This window comes from Sceloporus undulatus, chromosome 2, assembly GCF_019175285.1.
Source record: "Sceloporus undulatus isolate JIND9_A2432 ecotype Alabama chromosome 2, SceUnd_v1.1, whole genome shotgun sequence".
Lineage (NCBI taxonomy): Eukaryota > Metazoa > Chordata > Lepidosauria > Squamata > Phrynosomatidae > Sceloporus > Sceloporus undulatus.
The window spans coordinates 290860028-290879935 of NC_056523.1; the positions used below are offsets into that span (position 1 = coordinate 290860028).

Sequence of the window (19908 nt, forward strand, 5' to 3'; positions counted from 1 at the left end):
GAAAAAAGTTCTAAATTAATTGATGAAATATGTTGTAATAATTGCCCATTACAGATTACTCCAATCTATTTTTTCTTTTATATCCCCATACACATATGCACACTCTTTGTAAATTATCTGAAAGATTCTGCTTTATGATGTCACTAAATTAGAGGACGCAAGAAGATTAATATGTTCTAAAGAGAATCTCAGTGAGATTCTCTATATAGTTTTAAATAGTTTTAAATACTTTTAGTTCCAAGGAGTGTAGAGCCTTTCAGTTGGTTACAGTTGCCTCTTCATCCAACAACTGAATGGAACTAACCAACAGGATTTCAGCTATAAGATAGCCCATGCATTGTCCTCAGCATGGGGGAATATTCTAACTTTGGAAGAGGCTGTGAAACTGAAAGGACAATTATCTCTCTGCCTGAAGTGGAGAGTTGGAACTGGCCTAATATTTCATAGACTCATAGAGACCGCAAGAGCCAACCAGTCCAATCCCTTGCCATGCAGGAAATCTAAATCAAAGCATCCCCAACAGATGGCCATCCAGCCTCTGTTTAAAGACCTCAGAGGAAGGAGACTCCACTACACTCCAAGGGAATTTGTTCCACTGTCGAACAGCCCTTACTGTCAGGAAGTTCCTCCTAATGTTGTGGTGGAATCTCTTTTCCTGTAGCTTGCATCCATTGCTCTGGGTATTTGACCCTGATGCTTGCAACCTTCCTTGAAGACCCACAATTCTGATGAATCTATAACTAGACTTATACCCACAGAACAGTAGTCAGGCAGCAGAAACCATTTTTATAAGATTATCCTTCTTGCTGAGAGAAATTAGGTCAATACCTCCCAAATGCAGGAAGGAAAATGAAAGTCTCAGTAGTAAATAAATGTCACAAGCTAAGTGGGAAGTGTCCCTATTACAATTTCATAATGAATAAAGATCACCCTGGGAAGGTAACACTGGGAAGAGTGGCAGGATCATCCTATTTCCTGTTTGGAATTTTAGAAAGTATAATTTTACTGTCTTGTATGTTCAGCTCTATATTAGACACATTTTCAAATATTACCATGAGAGCCAACAGTTTCTTCACATTTGAGGACTAAATTAGGCAAAAAAGTGGTAATCCTTGGTGTCAGATTGAGCTTTATAATGTCCCTGGAACCTTTGGTTCAGTTAGGATATTTAAAGCATGTAGGGGGTAGAAGGACTGCTTAACATCTCCCTCTCTTGTAGTGCCTTTACTTTCCCTACTTATCTGTTTCTTTCTGAGAGGGAAGAATCAGAGAATTAATTCACATCTGGAGAAAACCAGTTGGGAAGAAAGCAGAGGGAGGGAGATTTTTAGCTTTCTCTCTGGTCCAGCCCTGTAGGGAAAAAAAACTGCTGAAAATTTGTGAGCAGAGGTTGCACAGAATTTTGTTGGGAATTATCTAGCTCTGGGTTTTCAGGACGAAATGGAATTAGAGCAGGTGTCCTAGAAGGGCCTCTCCGGTATGTCTCCTGTACTTTCACATCACAATACTATGCATATTCAGTATTAATCTAATTTGCCTTAAGTGGGTGTTACTTCAAGGCAGACCTTAGAAAATTACTTCTCATAATAAGGAATATAATGATATGATGGAGCCTTCTAGAATTGATCTGTGATAGGATGTTACCCATGGAGCCTGAGCAACTGCCTACCAGTTCTTAGTTACAGATGGCTTCAGTGTATCAATATTTTAATTCTTTTTAAAAAATATTTTCCCAGACCACCTTCTGGATAACTGTACACAGTATTGCAGTTTTAATCTCGTTTTCACATTCCTTGTTTTACTGGAATTGGTGCTACCTTTACATGTGATTTAACATTAACAAACTGCTTTACTTAGGAACATTAATTGTCACAGATTTTTCAAAACTATTCATGTTTTTCAAAACTGTCACAGAATTGTGATTCCAAAAGAATTGGAAGACATCTTTCTGAGTCAGTGGTTCTTAAACTGTGGTCTGCCAACCCCCAGGGGGCCACAGTGTTCTCACTGGGGGGTCTGTAAAGGCTTCAAGTCTGTTGAGCCCACCTCCACTCTGCAGCCAAGTAGCCAAGCAGCCACTAACACTAACTTATTCATAGTTAGTATGGGCATTTACAAACGACACAGTTCTTCACCCCACCTACCCCCTTGCCCTCTTCCTCTTCTTCATCTCTTTCCCTGTAACTCCCTTTCCCACCTTGGCACCATGATGCCTCTGCCTCACTCCAAGGCTGCCTCTGACAGACTTCAATCCCTCCCCCATCATCCTCTTTTTGATTTCTCAGTTAACTTCAGAGCCCATCAAAATATTCTGGGGGACATATTAGAATCACAGAATCTTAGAGCTGGAAGGGCCTAGAAGAGGAGCAAAGCTAATGACTTCCCTGTGCACAAGTCCCTTTTGGGACGGTGTTATGTGATTCCCCATTTCTGGGGAGCACAGGTGTTGACTTACATGGGCACAAGTCTCTTTTGGGATAGTGTTTTGTGATCACCCACTTCAGGGGAGCAGTTATTGACTTCCATGTGCACATGGCCCTTTTTAGACAGTTCTTGGTTATCACCACTTCTGGGGAGTACAGTTCAATCCACTCCAGCCTCAGAGGGGCTAGAATGGAAAAGCACAGGCTACCCACCATTTCACTTGTTTTTTGTCATGTGGCTAAGCCACTTAGGGAACAAGGCGAGCTGAGCAGCTGAATGACAGCTGCAAACTGGTGGGATGAAGCAGGTAAAAGAGTCTCCCTTCCCCATCCTGAGCCAGTGAGAGAATGGTGTAATGGTTCAGCAGAAGGAGGAGGAGGAGGAGGAGGAGGATTTTAAATCTATTCTGATAAAGAAAAGGTTCAGAACCACTGTCATTGATCAGCTAGTCCAGACCCCATCAATGCAAGAAATTCACAGTTAAAACATCTCTGACAGATATCCATCCAGCCTCTGTTTAATAACATCTAATGATGAAGAGAGTCCCAATATCTTTTAAGGCATTCTGTTCCTGCACTGAACTGCTTTTACTATCAGGAAGTTCTTACTAATGCTATTTGATATCTATTTTCTTATCATTTGAACTTATTGCTCCAGTTCCTACCTCTTGAGTTATCAGAAAACAATCTTGCTCCATCATCTTCCATGTGACAACCCTTCAAATACAGTATTTCAAAATGACTGCTGCATATAATACCCTATCTGTTATGACTCTTGTGTTTCCATTTTCCTCCTAATATTTATTTTCAGAGCTTAAGTTTTACAAATGGATTTGTATTTATATTTGATTAGATTTAAGGATGTTTTAGATTTGTAAATATTGCATGTTTTTCTCCTTTTCATTGGCATCAAATTCTAGTAAAAACTATCTTTATGTAAATGGGGGGATGATCTAGCTTTAAAATTTTGTTTCCTCATTTTCCAGATACAATAGGAATCTAACGGTATTTTCACCCTGAACTCACTCACTCACTCGCTCTCTCTCTCTCTCTCTCTCTCTCTGTGTGTGTGTGTATGTGTGAAAGTTCATTGTCATTTAGTTGTGTAATGGTTCTGTCTGCACGTTCACTGGAAAGATTTTGAAATTGCCAACTAGCCTTCTTTTGTGGTCACTGACTCATCTTCCTGTGTATGCCTTATTCTAATACATTAAGTTAGGAATACATAAATATCTCAGTTGTTTGCTAAATTAAACAGGGTTAATTTCAGGGTTTTGTACAGGTTAGGGACTAGAATTAGAAGAGATGAAATTAACTTTCAGTTCCTGGCTTCAAGGACAAAATACTAACACATCAGACTCTTATCAGACAAACCTACTAGAGTTTGAAAAGCTTAATTTTTGGACTATGATCCCCAGGCAGCATGGCCATGAAAAGGTTACCATTTGACTACAATTCCCAGAATATCCAGCCAGCATAGCCTTGAAAAAGTTATTTTTGGATGACAACCTTGAGAAGCTCTCAGCCATCATGACTTTAGTTGGGAATTCTGAAAGCTGTAGTCCAGAAACTTTTCCAAGGTCTGCTGTCAATTAGCATTATCCTGACTAGTGTGTTCCACAGGAGTAGAGAAGCCACAGAATAAACAATAACATCAACAGAGTAGATAGTGCATGGTTGGTCAAAACAGTTCAAGATAATTTGGACTGGGACTCAAGTGGACTGGAGTTTAAATCTAAAACTGTAGGTTAGCCTGTAGGCCCAATTTTTGAGAATTGTTTAGTAGCTGTGGATTCTTTGACTTGACTTAATTAAAATATATATTATTTAAATTTTACTGCATTTCTCTGCTTTCATATGCAGGAATGTCACGATGATTCATCACTTCTTTGGCTAGAAGAGATACAGAAGGGAATTGATGATGCTAACAGAGACTTGGAAGATGCATCAAAATGTAAGCACTAGGAATCCTTACATTAAAGTGTTTGTATTTTATAACCAGTATTAAGAAGATTCACTTCTAGTTTTGACAGAGCGACTGACATTTAATTTAACAAGCCAAATAGTTTGATTCCATGAAATAGCTTTCAAAGCTTTTAATGCCAGAGCTTTCTTAGTGTGGGAACACATCATCCAGCAGCAGAGGTATGCATCTGAAGTTATTTCAAAACTCCCCATGTGAATTTGTCCTCAGTGACCAAACTATTTGACTCATTTTCCACCCTAGTAATACAGATTTATGGGTGGATAATGACCCTGTGGCAATCCTTACTGATGATGCAATGCTAAGTGACTAAAGTAAAGTCATGTAGGAGCTTTAAGGTCCAGAGAAAATGACAGGTCAGTGAGGAATTGAACAAAAGCAGATATTTTACTGATGGATCTCAGTTCTTTGAAACAATTGTAGGAAACATGTGCCCTTCTAGACATTGCTGGGGAGCAACACCCATCTTGTTTCATCATTGGCTTTGCAGCAAAGGCAGATGCGAAATGGTCCAACAACATCTTGTTGGTCAGTCCTTATTTTAAACAACCTGTGAACCACTGGGTTATACCTACCAAAGGATTTCACAGATACTTATTTTAAGGGAGAATTGTTTGCTTTAGGTTAAAAATCTGTGCAACATTCCTTCAACTGCCTTTTACATTTGGTGTTGATGTAAGTGACCTCAATAGAACTACTCTGGAATAAATTGCTGGAAGGTTATACCTTTCATTGGTAAGGAGGGTTACTTCATTGCTTGAAGTCATACAGAAAAAGATGAGATACAGCAACAGCATAAATAGCCTACATAAGCGATAAGACGTAAAAGGCAGGGTTTCCTATTTAACATGATCTGTTTTTCACTATTCATAATGATGTTAATAAAATAGTAAAGGGAAGAGCTGTCAAAAGTGGAGAAGCATTATTTAATTAAATCACTTTTTTTGGAATCAAAGCAGATTAGCTCTTAGACTTTTGTTTCCAGTTTTCATAACCAGGCCTGAAAACTTTGAGTAGAAAATAAGGGCTTGCTAATATGCAGGTACAACAGAGGTTCAGTTTGCCAGCAAGAAGCCCTTTTTTGCTCTCCTTTTTGGATTGGGTTTGACATGCCTTAGTTGGCCCCAGCACAACTTCAGGCTGATCTGGGGGTATGTGTCATCTGAACACCACACCCCAATATCGGCCCAAAGGCAGCACTTTTGGCACATCTGTTTCAGGCCAGGCTTTTCTTGACATATGTTCATGGAGGGGTTGTCCTTGTCGTCTTCTGAGGCTGAGAGAAAGTGATTTGCCCAAAGTTACCCAATGAGTTTCTATGGCCAAGCAGGAACTTGAACCCTGGTTTCCCAGTGTCCTAGTCTAACACTCAAACCATTACATCAAGTTGGCTCTCAAGTTAGTGAGAAGATGTGAATCAAGCCCCTTCTGAAAAATATGCCAAGGAAACCCTCTTTGGGTCACTATAAGTCGGAAAGGATTTGAAGGCACACAACAACTAAACAGCACACTATACAAAGTATATAGATTATAATTTAAAATCCTTTTTACTATTGATGAGCATACATGGTCCCAACCCAATACAATTGTAATAGATACATCTAAACTGGGAATGATTAAACTTCTTCGTCCTCAGTCAGTTTCTGTATCAAAAAATGTTCCCCCTCCATGCAGCTGGTTTAAGATTTGGCCAGAGAATTTAAACATTTTTCTAAAACTTATTGTACCCAGTATATTGTTTTGTGGCAGCACTGGAACTCAGTTCTTCATTTATAAAGCCTGAGACAGCATCATTCAAATAAACAGTGAGGCTGATACAGAAGAGGAAGATGAGGTTGTGGGTTAAAAGTGGGGATTTAAAAAGCCATTCATATGAGACATTCAGGAGCAAAACCGACAATCCTGAAGGGGCAGCTTGAAGCTGCTCCTTCCAAAGATGGATTGAGGCCATAGCAGCCATACACCGCAGCCCCAATCAGTCTTAAAGCCAGCTGAAAAAGGAGCAGCAAAGATCTGCTCTTTTTTCGGCTGGGGAAAAGGCAGTTTTTCCTGCCCCGCCATGGACCCATGGCAGCTTCATGACACTCCAGCAGTGTGTAAATGCCATGCCACTGGAGCATCATGAAGCCACCCATTTCTGAGCAGCCAGGCGGCTTCAAGTTGACTTCCTGGTGCCATTGGGTTATGCGGCATCTAAACAGCATGCTCCAATGACACACAGAAGCAGGCTTTTTGGGGCCATCTGTTCTGGCACTAAGATTCTTTATTAATTTAAACAATATTTCTTGAAAGCTTCTTCAGTAATGTCTTGTGCTCTAGCTGTTCCAGACTGGTTTTGATTATTCACTTAGGAAAAGGCACTTAGATAGAATTGTAATGTGATCTGATGCTGATCTCCTAATTTTAATAAGCCCTTTGTGTTATGAATTTAGAAATCACATAGGATCCTCACCCTACCTCCAAGCACATTTAGTGCATATACTTTAAAGCACTTCAAAGAAATTCATTCTCATGATGTTTTCAAAGAAGTAGCCATGTTATTCTCTTGCAGTATAAAAAGGAGAGAGATGGAGGGGGACGGAATGTGACAGCACTTTTAAGACTAACTGGTTCTTATTTTATTTAGCATAAGCTTTCATGGGTATAAACCCACTTCATTCTTATTTTTTTGTGGGTTTTTTGGGCTATGTGGCCATGTTCTAGAAGAGTTTGTTTCTGACGTTGCACTACCATCTGGCAACTTCATTCTGTACTGCTTATGAAGAAATTGATTTAAATCCATGAAATCACATGCTAAAATAAAAACCAGTAAGTCTTTAAAATGTTGCCACATTCCTTTTTTTTATCTATTTTTTAACTTCTTTTTATTATCATGATGGTAGAGTTTGGATTCTCCAGTTTCCATTTTTCCCTTGCAGGCAGCACAACAAATTCATTTCCCATTTAAATGAAAGATTTCTAGTAACATTCTCTTGAATTAAACTATACTCAAATGCATCATACAAACACAACTGTCAGAATTCTTCAGGTATTCCCTGCCAGTCTAAACAATTTCAGATCAACATTCTGTCTAAGGAACGTTGCATATTATATGGGATTTTTTGCATGAGAATTCATGTCACAATGAGTTTCAACAATCATTAATAAACTCTGGAAGAATCTCTCTGTGAATGAGTTTAACATCTCCTGATTTCTCAACATCTACCATATCTAAAAATTTTATAGTTATCAGTTGTCCCTAATGTGTGAACATAGATGTAAAGAGCTTCTGAAATCTGTATATTGCATTAAAATTATTTTTTCCATAGTAATCTGAGTATATTTCAATGTAAAACAAGTCTCTTGAGTGGCCGTCTATATGAGAGAGAATCCCATTCATCTTAATGTATGCAACTCCCTCAAATTAATTTGGGTAGCAAGTCCTTGTAATGAGGGGAATCTCTATGATATATAATTAGTAATGCAGAATTGCTAATGCTTAATTTGCACTCTCCTTTTAGTGGCTATTGGGACAACCAAGATAAACCAATGTTTAGAAGAAGGTGACTCAGCACAGATCATCACTATCTTACAATCTCCTAGCTTTAATTTAAGAACTGTACCAGAGTGTGCTGAAACATACTATAGTCATCTGTTGGAAGCCAAAAGTTTAAAACCCAAAGGTAACATTCTTGCCTGGCTCATTCTGAACATCACAGCAAATATGTGTCTAGTTTGTAAATAGTTTCTGTATTGCACAATAATTTATTTGCTATAGAGCTTCATTATCTTAACTTATGCTTTGTTATCTTAACTTATGCTTATGAAAACATTGAAAGATAAGTCATTCATTTCTTTGTCCTTGAAACAAGTAAGTTAGTAAATCTGAGAATATGTGAAGTATTTCTGAAAGATCTCTGGGTGCTGTGCTTCTGGGAGTGTTTATTTCTTATTAAACATGAAGAAGAGTGGAAGGTTGAGCATTTGTTTGTATCTTTGGACTCAGATCACTGTTGCAAATGTAGAGTACTGTATATACTCATTTATAAGTCTAGAAATTTAGGTTAAAACATTGACCCAAAAAACCTGAGTCACCTTATCCATAGGTCAATGTAAGTACCGTATTTTAACTCATATATATATATATGGGGAAAGGCAAGAGTTTAATCAGCCCTAGAAGCACTGACCCCCTTCTACTCTCTCATCCATCCAGCCTTTAGTGTGAGAACAAATAGTTATGCCTGCTGGAATTTTGCAAGTTCTTTGACATTGTTTCCCTTTGCTTCGCCCTTTACATACTTCATTAAATGCCCCTAAGTTTTACCCTCTACTTATCCATGGGTCATATCAAAATCCATAATTATGGCCCCAAAATCTGCCCTTGATTTATATATGAGGTCGACTTATAGTTGAGTATATACGGTAGTCCTCCACATAGATGATTGCTGCTTCAGGAGTTGCTCCATTTTACATGGCATTTCTGAAAAACTGCTTCTGGAGGAGTTTTCACATGCCCAGAATTCCTGCATTCCAGAGATCCGCAACTGTTCATATTGACTGTAACCTATGAGCAGTTCTCTGTATTATGTTTGCTATGAAGACTATAAAGATGAGTTTGCTGTAACGAGAGCAAATTTTACTCTTGAAATACATGAGAACTATTCAAACTGATTATTCATCAAACTCAACATCCTGTTTTTTCTCAGTGACTAGTTTCCTTCCTATGAAGCATCGGGAGCATATGGCAGAAAGCAATAATGCAATGACATCCACTTTTTTCTGGTTTTTACCAGTACTTTCAAGTGCTAGCTCTCAAAGTGTGCATGAAGTGTGACTTCCAACAGCAGTATCTGTGAGGAAACAGCTTCATTTTGCTCCTGCTTTGAACCACAGATTAGCTTCCTATTCAGATCATATACTCAAGGCTTCTTTGTGCCTACTCCCACAATGCATGTATTTAATGTTGGAAACTAATGAAGAAGATCCCTGTTTATTAGAATGATGACATTCAAAGCTTTAATACATGAGGAAGCACCTCTTTTTCTATAGATCTGAAGGATGGACCCTCTTCTGTCTCCCACCAATGGGAGGAATGCCTTGTGGAAGAACATGGTAAAGGGCATTCTATGCTGTGGTGGCCTGTTTGTGGAATGTCTTCCCCTTGGAGGTCTTGGCACTGCCATCGGTTTTATTCTAGTGCCAGGTTAAAACATGACTATTTAATTAAACTGTTTGGAGCCTAGTAGGGCTCTTCCAAAATATTTAACTACGTGGTTTTAAATTATTTTAACCTTTCAGATTATTCTAATTCATTAAAGTGTTTAATATAATTTTATTCTTAAATTATTTTTACTGTTTTAAATTTTAAACAGTTTAAATTTATTTCTGTTGTATGCTTATTTGAGATCTCATTAGATAGTTCAAGATATAAATGCTTTACTGACTAAATAAAGCCTTCCCCATTTGTCCTCCAAATGTCCTCCAATAGAGGATGTGCTATATAAATGTTCCTACTCTACACGTGGAGGAAGGTAAACCAGGCATCCCATTTTTTATTGATACCCAGTAGCTGAAAAGAGGAAGGATAAAGTTCTATGCTAAAGCAAGCCTAAATCAGCATTTCAGAACCCTTGTTCTGTTGCAGAAAGCCTCTGGGCCTTTTCACACTACACAGTTATAGCACTATGATTTTGTTGTAACTCCCATAGTTCCTTCCTATGGAATCATAGGATTTGTAGTTTAGGGAGAGGCATTTAGAATTCTCATCCAGAAAGCACTAGTGTCTCATCCATCTACATGCCCCAGGATTCCATAGGATGCAGCTCTGGCAGATAAAGTGTAGCCATTGTGCTATAACTGTGTATTGTGAAAGAGTGCTCTCTTACAGATATAAATACACACATTATTTGTGCTTACATAATTTTTCATGTTAATACAAATAATGTAGAAGACAAAGATTTTTCTGTTTGGCAGAGGGATGCAACTGAATGCTTTCAGTATAGAGACTGGGAATGCCATTTAAAGTAGCTTTGGTGTTGTGTCTGTTCATACGCACTAGCACAAAGCATTAAAGGGTGCATTAAACACATAGCATCCAGGTATAAGAGCTTTCATTTTTTTTAAAAAAACTTGTACATCCACACAGCCCTATCTAAATCAGGATCATTGCACATGAAGGTCTAAATTTTCCACCCTAACCAGTTCTTAAAAAGTCAGTCCTCCCCGGCCACCTGGCATGAAGCTGAAAAAAGAAAGGCTGTAGAGACATGTCACATTACAAACCAGATTCAACATATGGTGACAGAGAAACATTTTTCTGCTTGCTCCTCCACATGATGTCAAAACACTTTTGTTCCCTTCAGGTCATAAAACATAGTAGAGCATCACAAAACTGTCCCTTTTGCCAAACAGATTTTTCCAGCATGACAAAAGGGGCAGTTTTACGACTGGAGGGGGACGAAAATGCTTCATTGTCATGTGGAGAAGCAAGAAACAAGACACTACTTAGTCACTGCATGTCAGGTTTGTTTTGTAATGTGATAAGGCTCCTATTGGCACTAAATAGACACTATTCCAAAATGTTGTGACCAGGCTATTGACTGGGGCTGGCTAAAGGAATTGTTCAACTTCCCTATTAAAATAGCTGCATTAGCTATCAATCCATTTCCAGGCAGAGTTCAAAGCACTGGTTTTGACCTTTAAAGCACTAAACAGCTTGGATCCAGGCCATCTGAAATATTGTATCTCCTTATATAAGTCTGCACAAGCCTTAAAATCTGCAGGGAAGTGCTTTCTCAGTCCCACCACTTTTGTAGGCACAGTTGGTGAGAACTCAAGAGAGAGCCTTCTCCATGGCTGCTCCCAGACCATGGAACTCCCTTCCATGGGAGGTATAGTGTCAGCCACTCTGAATCCCATTTAGGAAAAAGGCAGGCTATAAATCCAATAAATAAATAATGCTCATTTAATATAGCATTTAGTTTAATGCTCTGTTCTTATGTAAAGCAAGCAGACCTAATGAAGATCTAGAAGTAAATTCCAGGAATTCTAAGAAATAAAATATGTTACGCAGAAACCATTAGCCTTTGATCCTTGCATTAACAGTAGGTGCAGAGGGTGAGAGTAAAAGCTACCCATTTTGCACAGACAGGCACAAGAGACAATTTGCAATATTGAAAATAAAACTACACCATTATATTTTTAGTGGTTGTGGAGCCTGTGGCATGTTCCAGAGCTGTTAAAATTGGCCCCTGGACCCAGCAAAGTTGCATGCCTCCATTGTAAAAGAATACCTGTTAGCTGTTCTTGTCCCTATCCTCCAAAGCTTATCTTGGTTCCTTCTTTGAATCTGCTTATGGTATAACATTTGTAATGTTGACATATCAAGTGAGACTATTATGTACTAAGATGCAGAAAGCAGTGTATTAAGATTGTGTACCTCTCAAATCTTCATTAAATTGTCCACTTCTCCCTTCCACCATGAACAGATGACCGTGATGGTGTTAAAGGAGTATAAAGAGAAGGAGTAACACACAGTTTTATTAATTGTGTAATAAAAATAATAATAACAATATTGCTTGTAAACACTTTTAGATCCCGATGAAGGCCCCTGGATCAAAATTTTAATGCAAGGCCTCTATGATTATTACTTCAATGTGGAAACTGGAATGGACACCTGTATTCCACCTGAAGGAATTGTACTCAAAACGTCTTGGCTGAGTAGTGAAGAGATTCAGGTAGAATGTTGAAAACATGGACTGTTCAAGGTTGTTGCTCTGTTTTTTTCTTCCTTTTTTGGATGGAAGGATTTATTAAATGATGCTGCTGTTATTTATTTAAAAATGTTAATGCAGAAAGGAGGAGGGGTGAAGTTGGAGGATTTTTCAATTTCAAATAAATAATCAATGTATAATTTCTGTGGCTGTTTCCATTAGACCTCAACCACACTGGGGAGTTTACTTCTGTACATTTGATTTAAATTGGGTGGGCACAGTATGACCCTGCAAGACATTTTAGCAGCCTTCACTTCCAAACCAGGGAGGGGGGCAGGGGACCCAGGGGCCAATTTTTTTTTTTTAAATTGCTCTAAATGCCCTCCAGAGCTGGGGATATTTTCACTATGTTTTTCTCCTCTTGGGCCAATTGAAGCTCAGGAAAGACCTTTTTAAAACAGGAATAGGAATATGACTTCAACTCACTTATTTTTGTTCACAAAGGCCTCTCTTGGGCTTAAAATGGCCCAGAAGGGCCTTAAAACATGATGAAAATGCACCTTGTGCCCTCTAAAGGGTATTTGGGGGTTGTTATTAATATTATTTGCAGAGTGTTAAGTACTCCAAGGTTTCCGGGACAACTAATGTGGAACCCTAACCTTCCACAGTTGCCCACCTCTGCCTTAGATTTTGCCTAGAGTGACCCTTTTGTACTCCACAAAAAGAATGAATTGACTGTATGTGGAAGCCTGCAGCAGTGGGGATTCACTTTTTCATTCACTGTTCAACATTTCTTCTTCTTTTTTTAAACTGTTTTGCAAAACCAGAAATGAACTTTTGACCACTTCCATTATGGCAGGCGGAGGGGGGAATAGTACAGATAGGAACAGAAAATTGGTCTGTGGGCCCACAACAGTTGCCCACCCTAATCTAAATGAAACATATTGAGATTTGTAAGTATTTATCAAGAAAGTAATGGCCTGCACATATTTCATAAGGCACATTACCTTTTTAAAAAAAATCCTTTCATATATGAGGTTCTAAGAGGCAAACTATAAATTTTGTTACAGTTCAAATTGCAAAATTAATATTTTAAATATTTTGAAGTTAGTATTTAAAGTCTAAGCAATAATTTCTGACAATAAATAGCCATGGCAGCTGCTTCATATTATATTGCTTTTAAATCTCGAAATAGCATTACTTAGCATTCTTAAATAAACATCGTTGAGGCTACTTTCAGAGTAGTCGAAGATGGACTACTGACGAACATCCTCTGCTTATTCTAGCACATTGTGTGTGTGTAAAGGATCCTGATTGTAATGAACAGTAGATTTCTACCAGCCAGAAGAGTATTTGCTGTAGGATTATTGTAGGATTATTTTGTAGGAAATTATGTAGGATTACAGTGGTGCCTCGGGTTACGAAATTAATTCGTAACGCGGCCGCTTTCGTAACCCGAAAAGCCTTCGTAAGCCGAATTGCCATAGGCGCTAATGGGGAAAAGCCGCGATTCCGTGCAAAAAAGCCGAAAAAAGCACCAAAAGTTTTTTCGTAACCCGAAAAAACATTCGTAACCCGAAACAATAATTCCCTATGGGATTTTTTCGTATCCCGAAAATTTCATAACCTGGGTATTTCGTATCCCGAGGTACCACTGTATTTCTCCTGTGTAAAGAAAGGTATCATATCTTAGGGACCACCTCCTCCCGTACAATCCTCCCCGCGCTCTCCGGTCCTCTGGGAGGAACTTACTACAGCCTCTAAAATCTAGGCTTGTGGCAACCTCCCAGAGGGCGTTCTCTGCTGTCGCCCCCAAACTCTGGAACGACCTGCCGAATGAGATCCGTCAGATAACATCATTAGACAGCTTTTAAAAAGCGGTCAAGATGGATCTCTTCCGGCAGGCCTTTCCAGATTAACCATCCCGGCCCAGGTTCCCTGATTCCATCATTCCTCCCATGGCCCCATCTTAGTGATGGTCGAGGATCAACAGAGGGATATCAGGGTTTTTCGTTTTTAATTGTTGTTTTTATGCATTGATATTGTGTTTTAATATGTTATACTGTTTAATACTGTCTTAAGGGGGGAGGGATAAAGTGTTTTTAATTGTCATATTCTATATTTTACTGTTATTAACCGCCCGGATTGGTTTGCCAGAGGGTGGTATACAAATAAATATTATTATTATTATTATTATTATTATTATTATTTATCTGTTTTCAGCTTTGTTTCCTCTAGTTCATCCCTTAAAACTGAATTCACTTTATATAAAATGTATCATGAACATTTTAAGGTGCCTGTCTTGCTTATGTTAAAGTAGGTAAGCACAGGTGGCAAATGTTTAAGACTTGGCTTTGTGCTGATTGCACAAGCAGTTATGCTTTTTTTGGGGGGGGGGGGGGAAGGGCAGGAGTTTTTAGTTATTATTATCCATTGCCTCCTTGAAGAAGCTATTCCCTCTTTTCTTCCCTTGCTAAGCTCTCCTTCATAACCCCCCTGTGGGATGCTAACAGGTTGTTGCAGCTTCATGTCTCTGAGTGGCGCTGCATGGGACAACTGGGAGGCAAGAGAGGGAGTTCTGCTGCTGGGCAAATGCTTAGGAGATCAGGAGGAACAAATTTGTATGGGAAAGGAGGTTCTGTTATTTTGAGGGCCAGTGACCTTTATGAGTTTATTTGCAAAACATACCATTACGAAACAATTTGTTATTCCCTCAAATGGTTAGTCTTTTCTGAAACAGCCAGAATGCAGCAGGCACAACAAGAGAAATGTAGCTTCTGTATCTCCATGACAAAGAGGAAAGTCATTTTATACATTGGAGAACCATGGAGGTGTAAGGGATGTTGCTCAAACACTTAGCAGCATTTTAAAAATAAGTAGGATATTATAAACACCCATGTAGAGAGCCCATGTTATCCATACAGTTTTGATGGAACTCTTGCACCATTCCATGATGAAGCAACATAATTTTTATAGGTTTTTTTTTGTGGTTTTTTCGGGCTATGTGGCCATGTTCTAGAAGAGTTTCTTCCTGACGTTTAGCCATCATCTCTGGTTGGCATCTTCAGAGATGCTGGCGAAACGTAAGGGAGAAACTCTTCTAGAACATGGCCACATAGCCTGAAAAACCCACAAAAAACTATGGGTTCATAGTTCACAACATAAATTTCATAAGTAATTTTGAAATGTATTGGAAGAGGGCATTGCTAGGGTAGGTTCTGGGCTTGGCTGGTAGAAGAGTGTAAAAAGCTACTGAAACTGACTTTTGCAATACTCTTTAGGTTATACTTAATTCCGTACATTCTCTTTTTTCCCCTTAGAATATTGTTAATCAGATTACAACAGATTACAATAGAGAACAGCTGTGGTTTGCAAATGAGGACCTAATCATTCAACTACAAGCTAAAGCAAGAGGGTTCCTAGTCAGAAAAAAATACAAAGAAAGAAAAGCATATCTCCAAACCCAGGAGCCATCAGTAATAAAAATACAGGTATCATTATCCAGTGAAAATCCTTTACTGCTTCTGGCTATTGATGAACAATATCCTGAAAACTATTTTAGAAGAGTGTTGTGTAAACTTTGGAGGAAGTGTTGTTTCATTTTTTATGATAAGTGAAACATCTAAGTGTCCAATTTGCACACAATGATCTAAGAAATACACATCTACTGGAAAGTAATGCCTGCGCCAAGGGCAAACCTACTATAAATGGACAATTAAGGTGCACATATGTCCTCTTCAGGGTCTGCAAGAGAACTGGTGTAATCAGTACTGTCATGTGTAACTTGTTGTTGGATTCGTGCTGTCACGTTGGCAGCCCCTGCAGTTGCCTTGGTCTAGATAGACCTGTACAGTGGACCCTTGTTATACGCTGGGGTTTGGTTCCAAGATCTCCCGTGTATAACAAAATCCATGTATGCTCAAGTCCCATTAAATATAATGACATAGCAAAATGGTGTCCCTAATAAAAAATGGAAAATCAAGGTAAATTTATACTTTTTTGAAACATTTTCAAACCGTATATGCTTGAATCCGTGTATAAAAAATCCGTGTATAAGAAGGGCCGACTGTACTCTTCTTTCTGTGCCCTGTGTGATGGCAAAGGAATTATCATTACAGCACATTGACAGAGAACATATTGTTACCTTGCCCAGTTTGAAAGTATTATTAATGTAGGTCCACTTTTGAAAGTACCGTATTTTCCGGTGTATAAGACGACTGGGCGTATAAGACAACCCCCAACTTTTCCAGTTAAAATATAGAATTTGGGATATACTTGCCGTATAAGACCACCCCTCTTCCAATGCACATCAAATAAAAATTTAAAAAACATCACTGCATTTACCCCAACTCGTTCTCTAATCTTGGCTTGCTTGCTTGCTTGCTCGCTTGCCTGCTTGCCTCTCTATCTATCTATCTATCTATCTATCTATCTATCTATCCATCTATCTATTTATTTCTCTCTCTCTCTCTCTCTCTCTCTCTCTCTCTCATCTATCCATCTCTATCTATCTATCTATCTATCTATCTATCTATCTATCTATCTATATCTCCCTCTCTCTCTGTATCTCCCTCCCTCTCTCTATATCTATCTATCTATCTATCTATCTATCTATCTATCTATCTATCTATCTATCTTTCTCTTTATCTATCTCCCTCCCTCTCTCACTCTCTCTCTCTATCTATCTATCTATCTATCTATTTCTCTCTCTCCCTCTCCCTCTCTCTCTCTCTCTGTCTATCTCCCTCCCTCCCTCCCTCCCTCCCTCGCTCTCTCCCTCCCTCCCTCTTTCTCTCTATTTCTCTCTTTATTTCTCTCTCTATATATATATCATCTATCTATCTACTTATCTCTATCTCTATCTATTTCTCTCTCTCTCTCTATCTCTCTCTCTATCTCCCTCTCTCTATTTCTCTCTCTCTCATCTATCTATTTATATCTATATCTATCTATCATCTGTCTATCTATCTATCTATCTATCTATCTATCTATCTCTTTCTCTCTCTCTCTCTCTCTCTCTCTCTCCCTCCCCCTCTCTCTCTATTTCTCTCTCTCTCTCTCATCTATCCATCTCTATCTATCTATCTATCTATCTATCTATCTATCTATCTATCTATATCTCCCTCTCTCTCTGTATCTCCCTCCCTCTCTCTATATCTATCTATCTATCTATCTATCTATCTATCTATCTATCTCCCTCTCTCTCCCTATTTCTCTATCTATCTATCTATCTATCTATCTCCCTCCCTCTCTCTCTCTCCCCCTCTTTATTTTTATTTTCCTCAGGCCTTTGCTGAGGCCTTCAAAGCCTGCCTTGCATGCAGGCAGTGCCCTGGCCTACTATAGGCCAAGCTTAGGGGGCCTGATGCCCACAAACGCCGGCTTCCAAAGGGCTCTGCAGGGCTTTGGAAGCCAGCAGCCAGGGAGGCACCTTTGGAAGCTGGCAGGACAACCAGGTAAGTGCTCTTACCGGCGTACAAGACGCCCCTCCAACTTTTGACCCCGTTTTAGAGGGTCAGAAAGTAGTCTTGTACGCCGGAATATACGGTATTCAAAATTTTATCTAAATTTGATAATAAATCATATATGCAGAAAGCTTTGGATGAATGAGGTTTTAGTTAGGAAGTTAACTAGTCATACAAATGAATGCATTCATTATATATTTAATGAATAGATTATTAAACTGTTTCTATCCCACTCTTCTTTCAAAGTGCTCTAAGTGGTTTTAGAAAGTATTTTAGAACTGGTCATATTACTAATACTTTGTACTTTACAAAACAACAACAGGCATGTTGGAAAGGATATAAGCAAAGGAAAATCTACTCTGAAAGACTTGAAATGTTGCAAAGAAATGTTGCATATATTGTTAAGGTAAGTGCCACTTCTATTTGAAAATCTGCAGTGGTGATACATCTCAGTTGTTTTCTGGTGCCTTTGGGCATAAATAAACTCCATTTGAAGAAATTGCAGGGTTTGCATGCATTTCAGTGAATACTTAACATTGTTAGATAAAGCTACATATCTTGGATACCTTATTTCACATCTCATTTTTTCTCTAGACTTAATTAGGTATTCTTGCTCACATAACTTAATGTGTGCACACGTAAACTAGCTATTTGATACAGTGTACATTGTTTCTTCAATCCATTCAATTCATGTGGATCTGTTCTATTCAGATTACATTCAATATTTTAATAGCATCGATGTGATGTTATTGTTATTGCAGTTAATAACTTTTATTTATACTCTGACTTTTCCCCCAAAGCTAGGACTCATGGCACCTTGCAAATTAAAATGAATGTGATATAGCACAAAACATATAGAAGCTCAACATTAAAATAGAATTATAACTATTGCTACAATCTAAGCAGATCCTCCAGGACAATCTAAAACGCTTATCTAACCCATGATTTGTTGACACATTATTTAAAACAAACACTTTTTTAAAAAAGCAGGAGGGAAATTAAACTATTTATAGTTTTTAAGAATCTCTTCATTCTTGTTTAATTTTCAGATCCAGGCATGGGTCAAAATGTGGTTAGCAAGAAGAGCATACAAGGAACGGATGCAATATTTCAAAGATCATGTAAGATTTTTACCTTTCTTATTGCCTCCTGAGTACATAAGTTGTTTCCTGCTGCTTTCCATTTGATTAGAGGGAAAAATATGATAGATCACACATTTGCTTGTTACTTTGAGGCCAAAGATAGAGTTGCTGGGGGGAAAGAAAGTTGATTGTTAGTTTGTATCCCATAATTAAATGACAATCACAGAATTTTATCACACAGGGCTCCAGGCAGGGACAAGAACAGAACAAAAGGAGCCTGGAAGGGAACAGAACGAGTGGGGGATGCATTTTACTGCACAAAAGGAAGTCCCTCATTGTTATGTTCCCTGCCTTTCTATTCCCAATCCGTCCTCAGAGGGGATTTTTGAGAACTGTTTTGAACAGTTCTCAAAAATCGCCCCCTTTGGAACGGATGGGGAATGGATGGGGAACGGAACGGAACAAGTGAGGGACTTTGCGTGCAGTAAAATGTGTCCCCCACTAATTCCACACTCGTTTCTGGCCCCTTCCATTCCGTTCTACAATCAAACTGTTTCCTATGTAGTAATGTCTAAAATACTTTGTCTCGGTCTTTTGCAGAATAAAGAAATTGTGAAGATTCAAGCCTTCCTCAAAGCAAACAAAGCTAGGGAAGACTACAGGATATTGAGTAAGTGCTAAATTTTCTGAAGAGTATTTTCTAAAGTTGGATGGGAATCATGTGGTCTCCAGATGTTATTGGCCTGCAACTCCCACAAAGTCTTCTTCATTGGCTGTGCCAGCTATGGATGCTGGGAGCTGCAGTCCAACAAAATCTGGAAGGATGCATGATTCTCACCCTTGGTGTAAGTGGACAGCTGGATGTCTTGAAAACAGCAGCTCCAGTGTTTCAGTGGTTTTATGGAATTTTGTTTAGAATGAAATGTCTAAAGCTGTTGAGTTTAATTTCTTATTTGTTCACTTGACTTGTAGCTGGTTCTGAAAACCCTCCTTTGAATGTCCTACGCAAATTTGCCTACCTCATGGATCAGAGTGATTTGGACTTTCAAGAGGAGCTAGAAGTAACAAGGCTAAGGGAAGAGGTGGTCACAAATATCCGATCTAGTCAACAACTAGAGAAAGATCTGAATCTGATGGATATCAAGATAGGACTGCTGGTGAAAAACAGAATAACTCTGCAGGTTAGTCAAGTTCAATGGGATTTAGTGACTTCATAAATTTAAGAAATATATAGTCATAGAGCTAGAAGAGACCACAAGAGCT

At 38.6% G+C, this 19908-nt stretch overlaps 1 protein-coding gene across 2 annotated transcripts in view; it reads left to right on the forward strand.

The window, feature by feature from the left end:
* IQGAP2 (IQ motif containing GTPase activating protein 2) overlaps positions 1 to 19908 on the forward strand; it is a 192794-nt gene that overhangs the window by 139663 nt on the left and 33223 nt on the right. For both annotated transcript variants that reach the window (XM_042448191.1, XM_042448192.1), the window contains 8 exons: positions 4287 to 4377; positions 7908 to 8069; positions 11980 to 12122; positions 15419 to 15589; positions 17886 to 17969; positions 18613 to 18684; positions 19246 to 19315; positions 19618 to 19826. In XM_042448191.1, the coding sequence (XP_042304125.1) occupies positions 4287 to 4377; positions 7908 to 8069; positions 11980 to 12122; positions 15419 to 15589; positions 17886 to 17969; positions 18613 to 18684; positions 19246 to 19315; positions 19618 to 19826 (1002 nt within the window). The remainder of the gene's footprint in view (positions 1 to 4286; positions 4378 to 7907; positions 8070 to 11979; positions 12123 to 15418; positions 15590 to 17885; positions 17970 to 18612; positions 18685 to 19245; positions 19316 to 19617; positions 19827 to 19908) is intronic.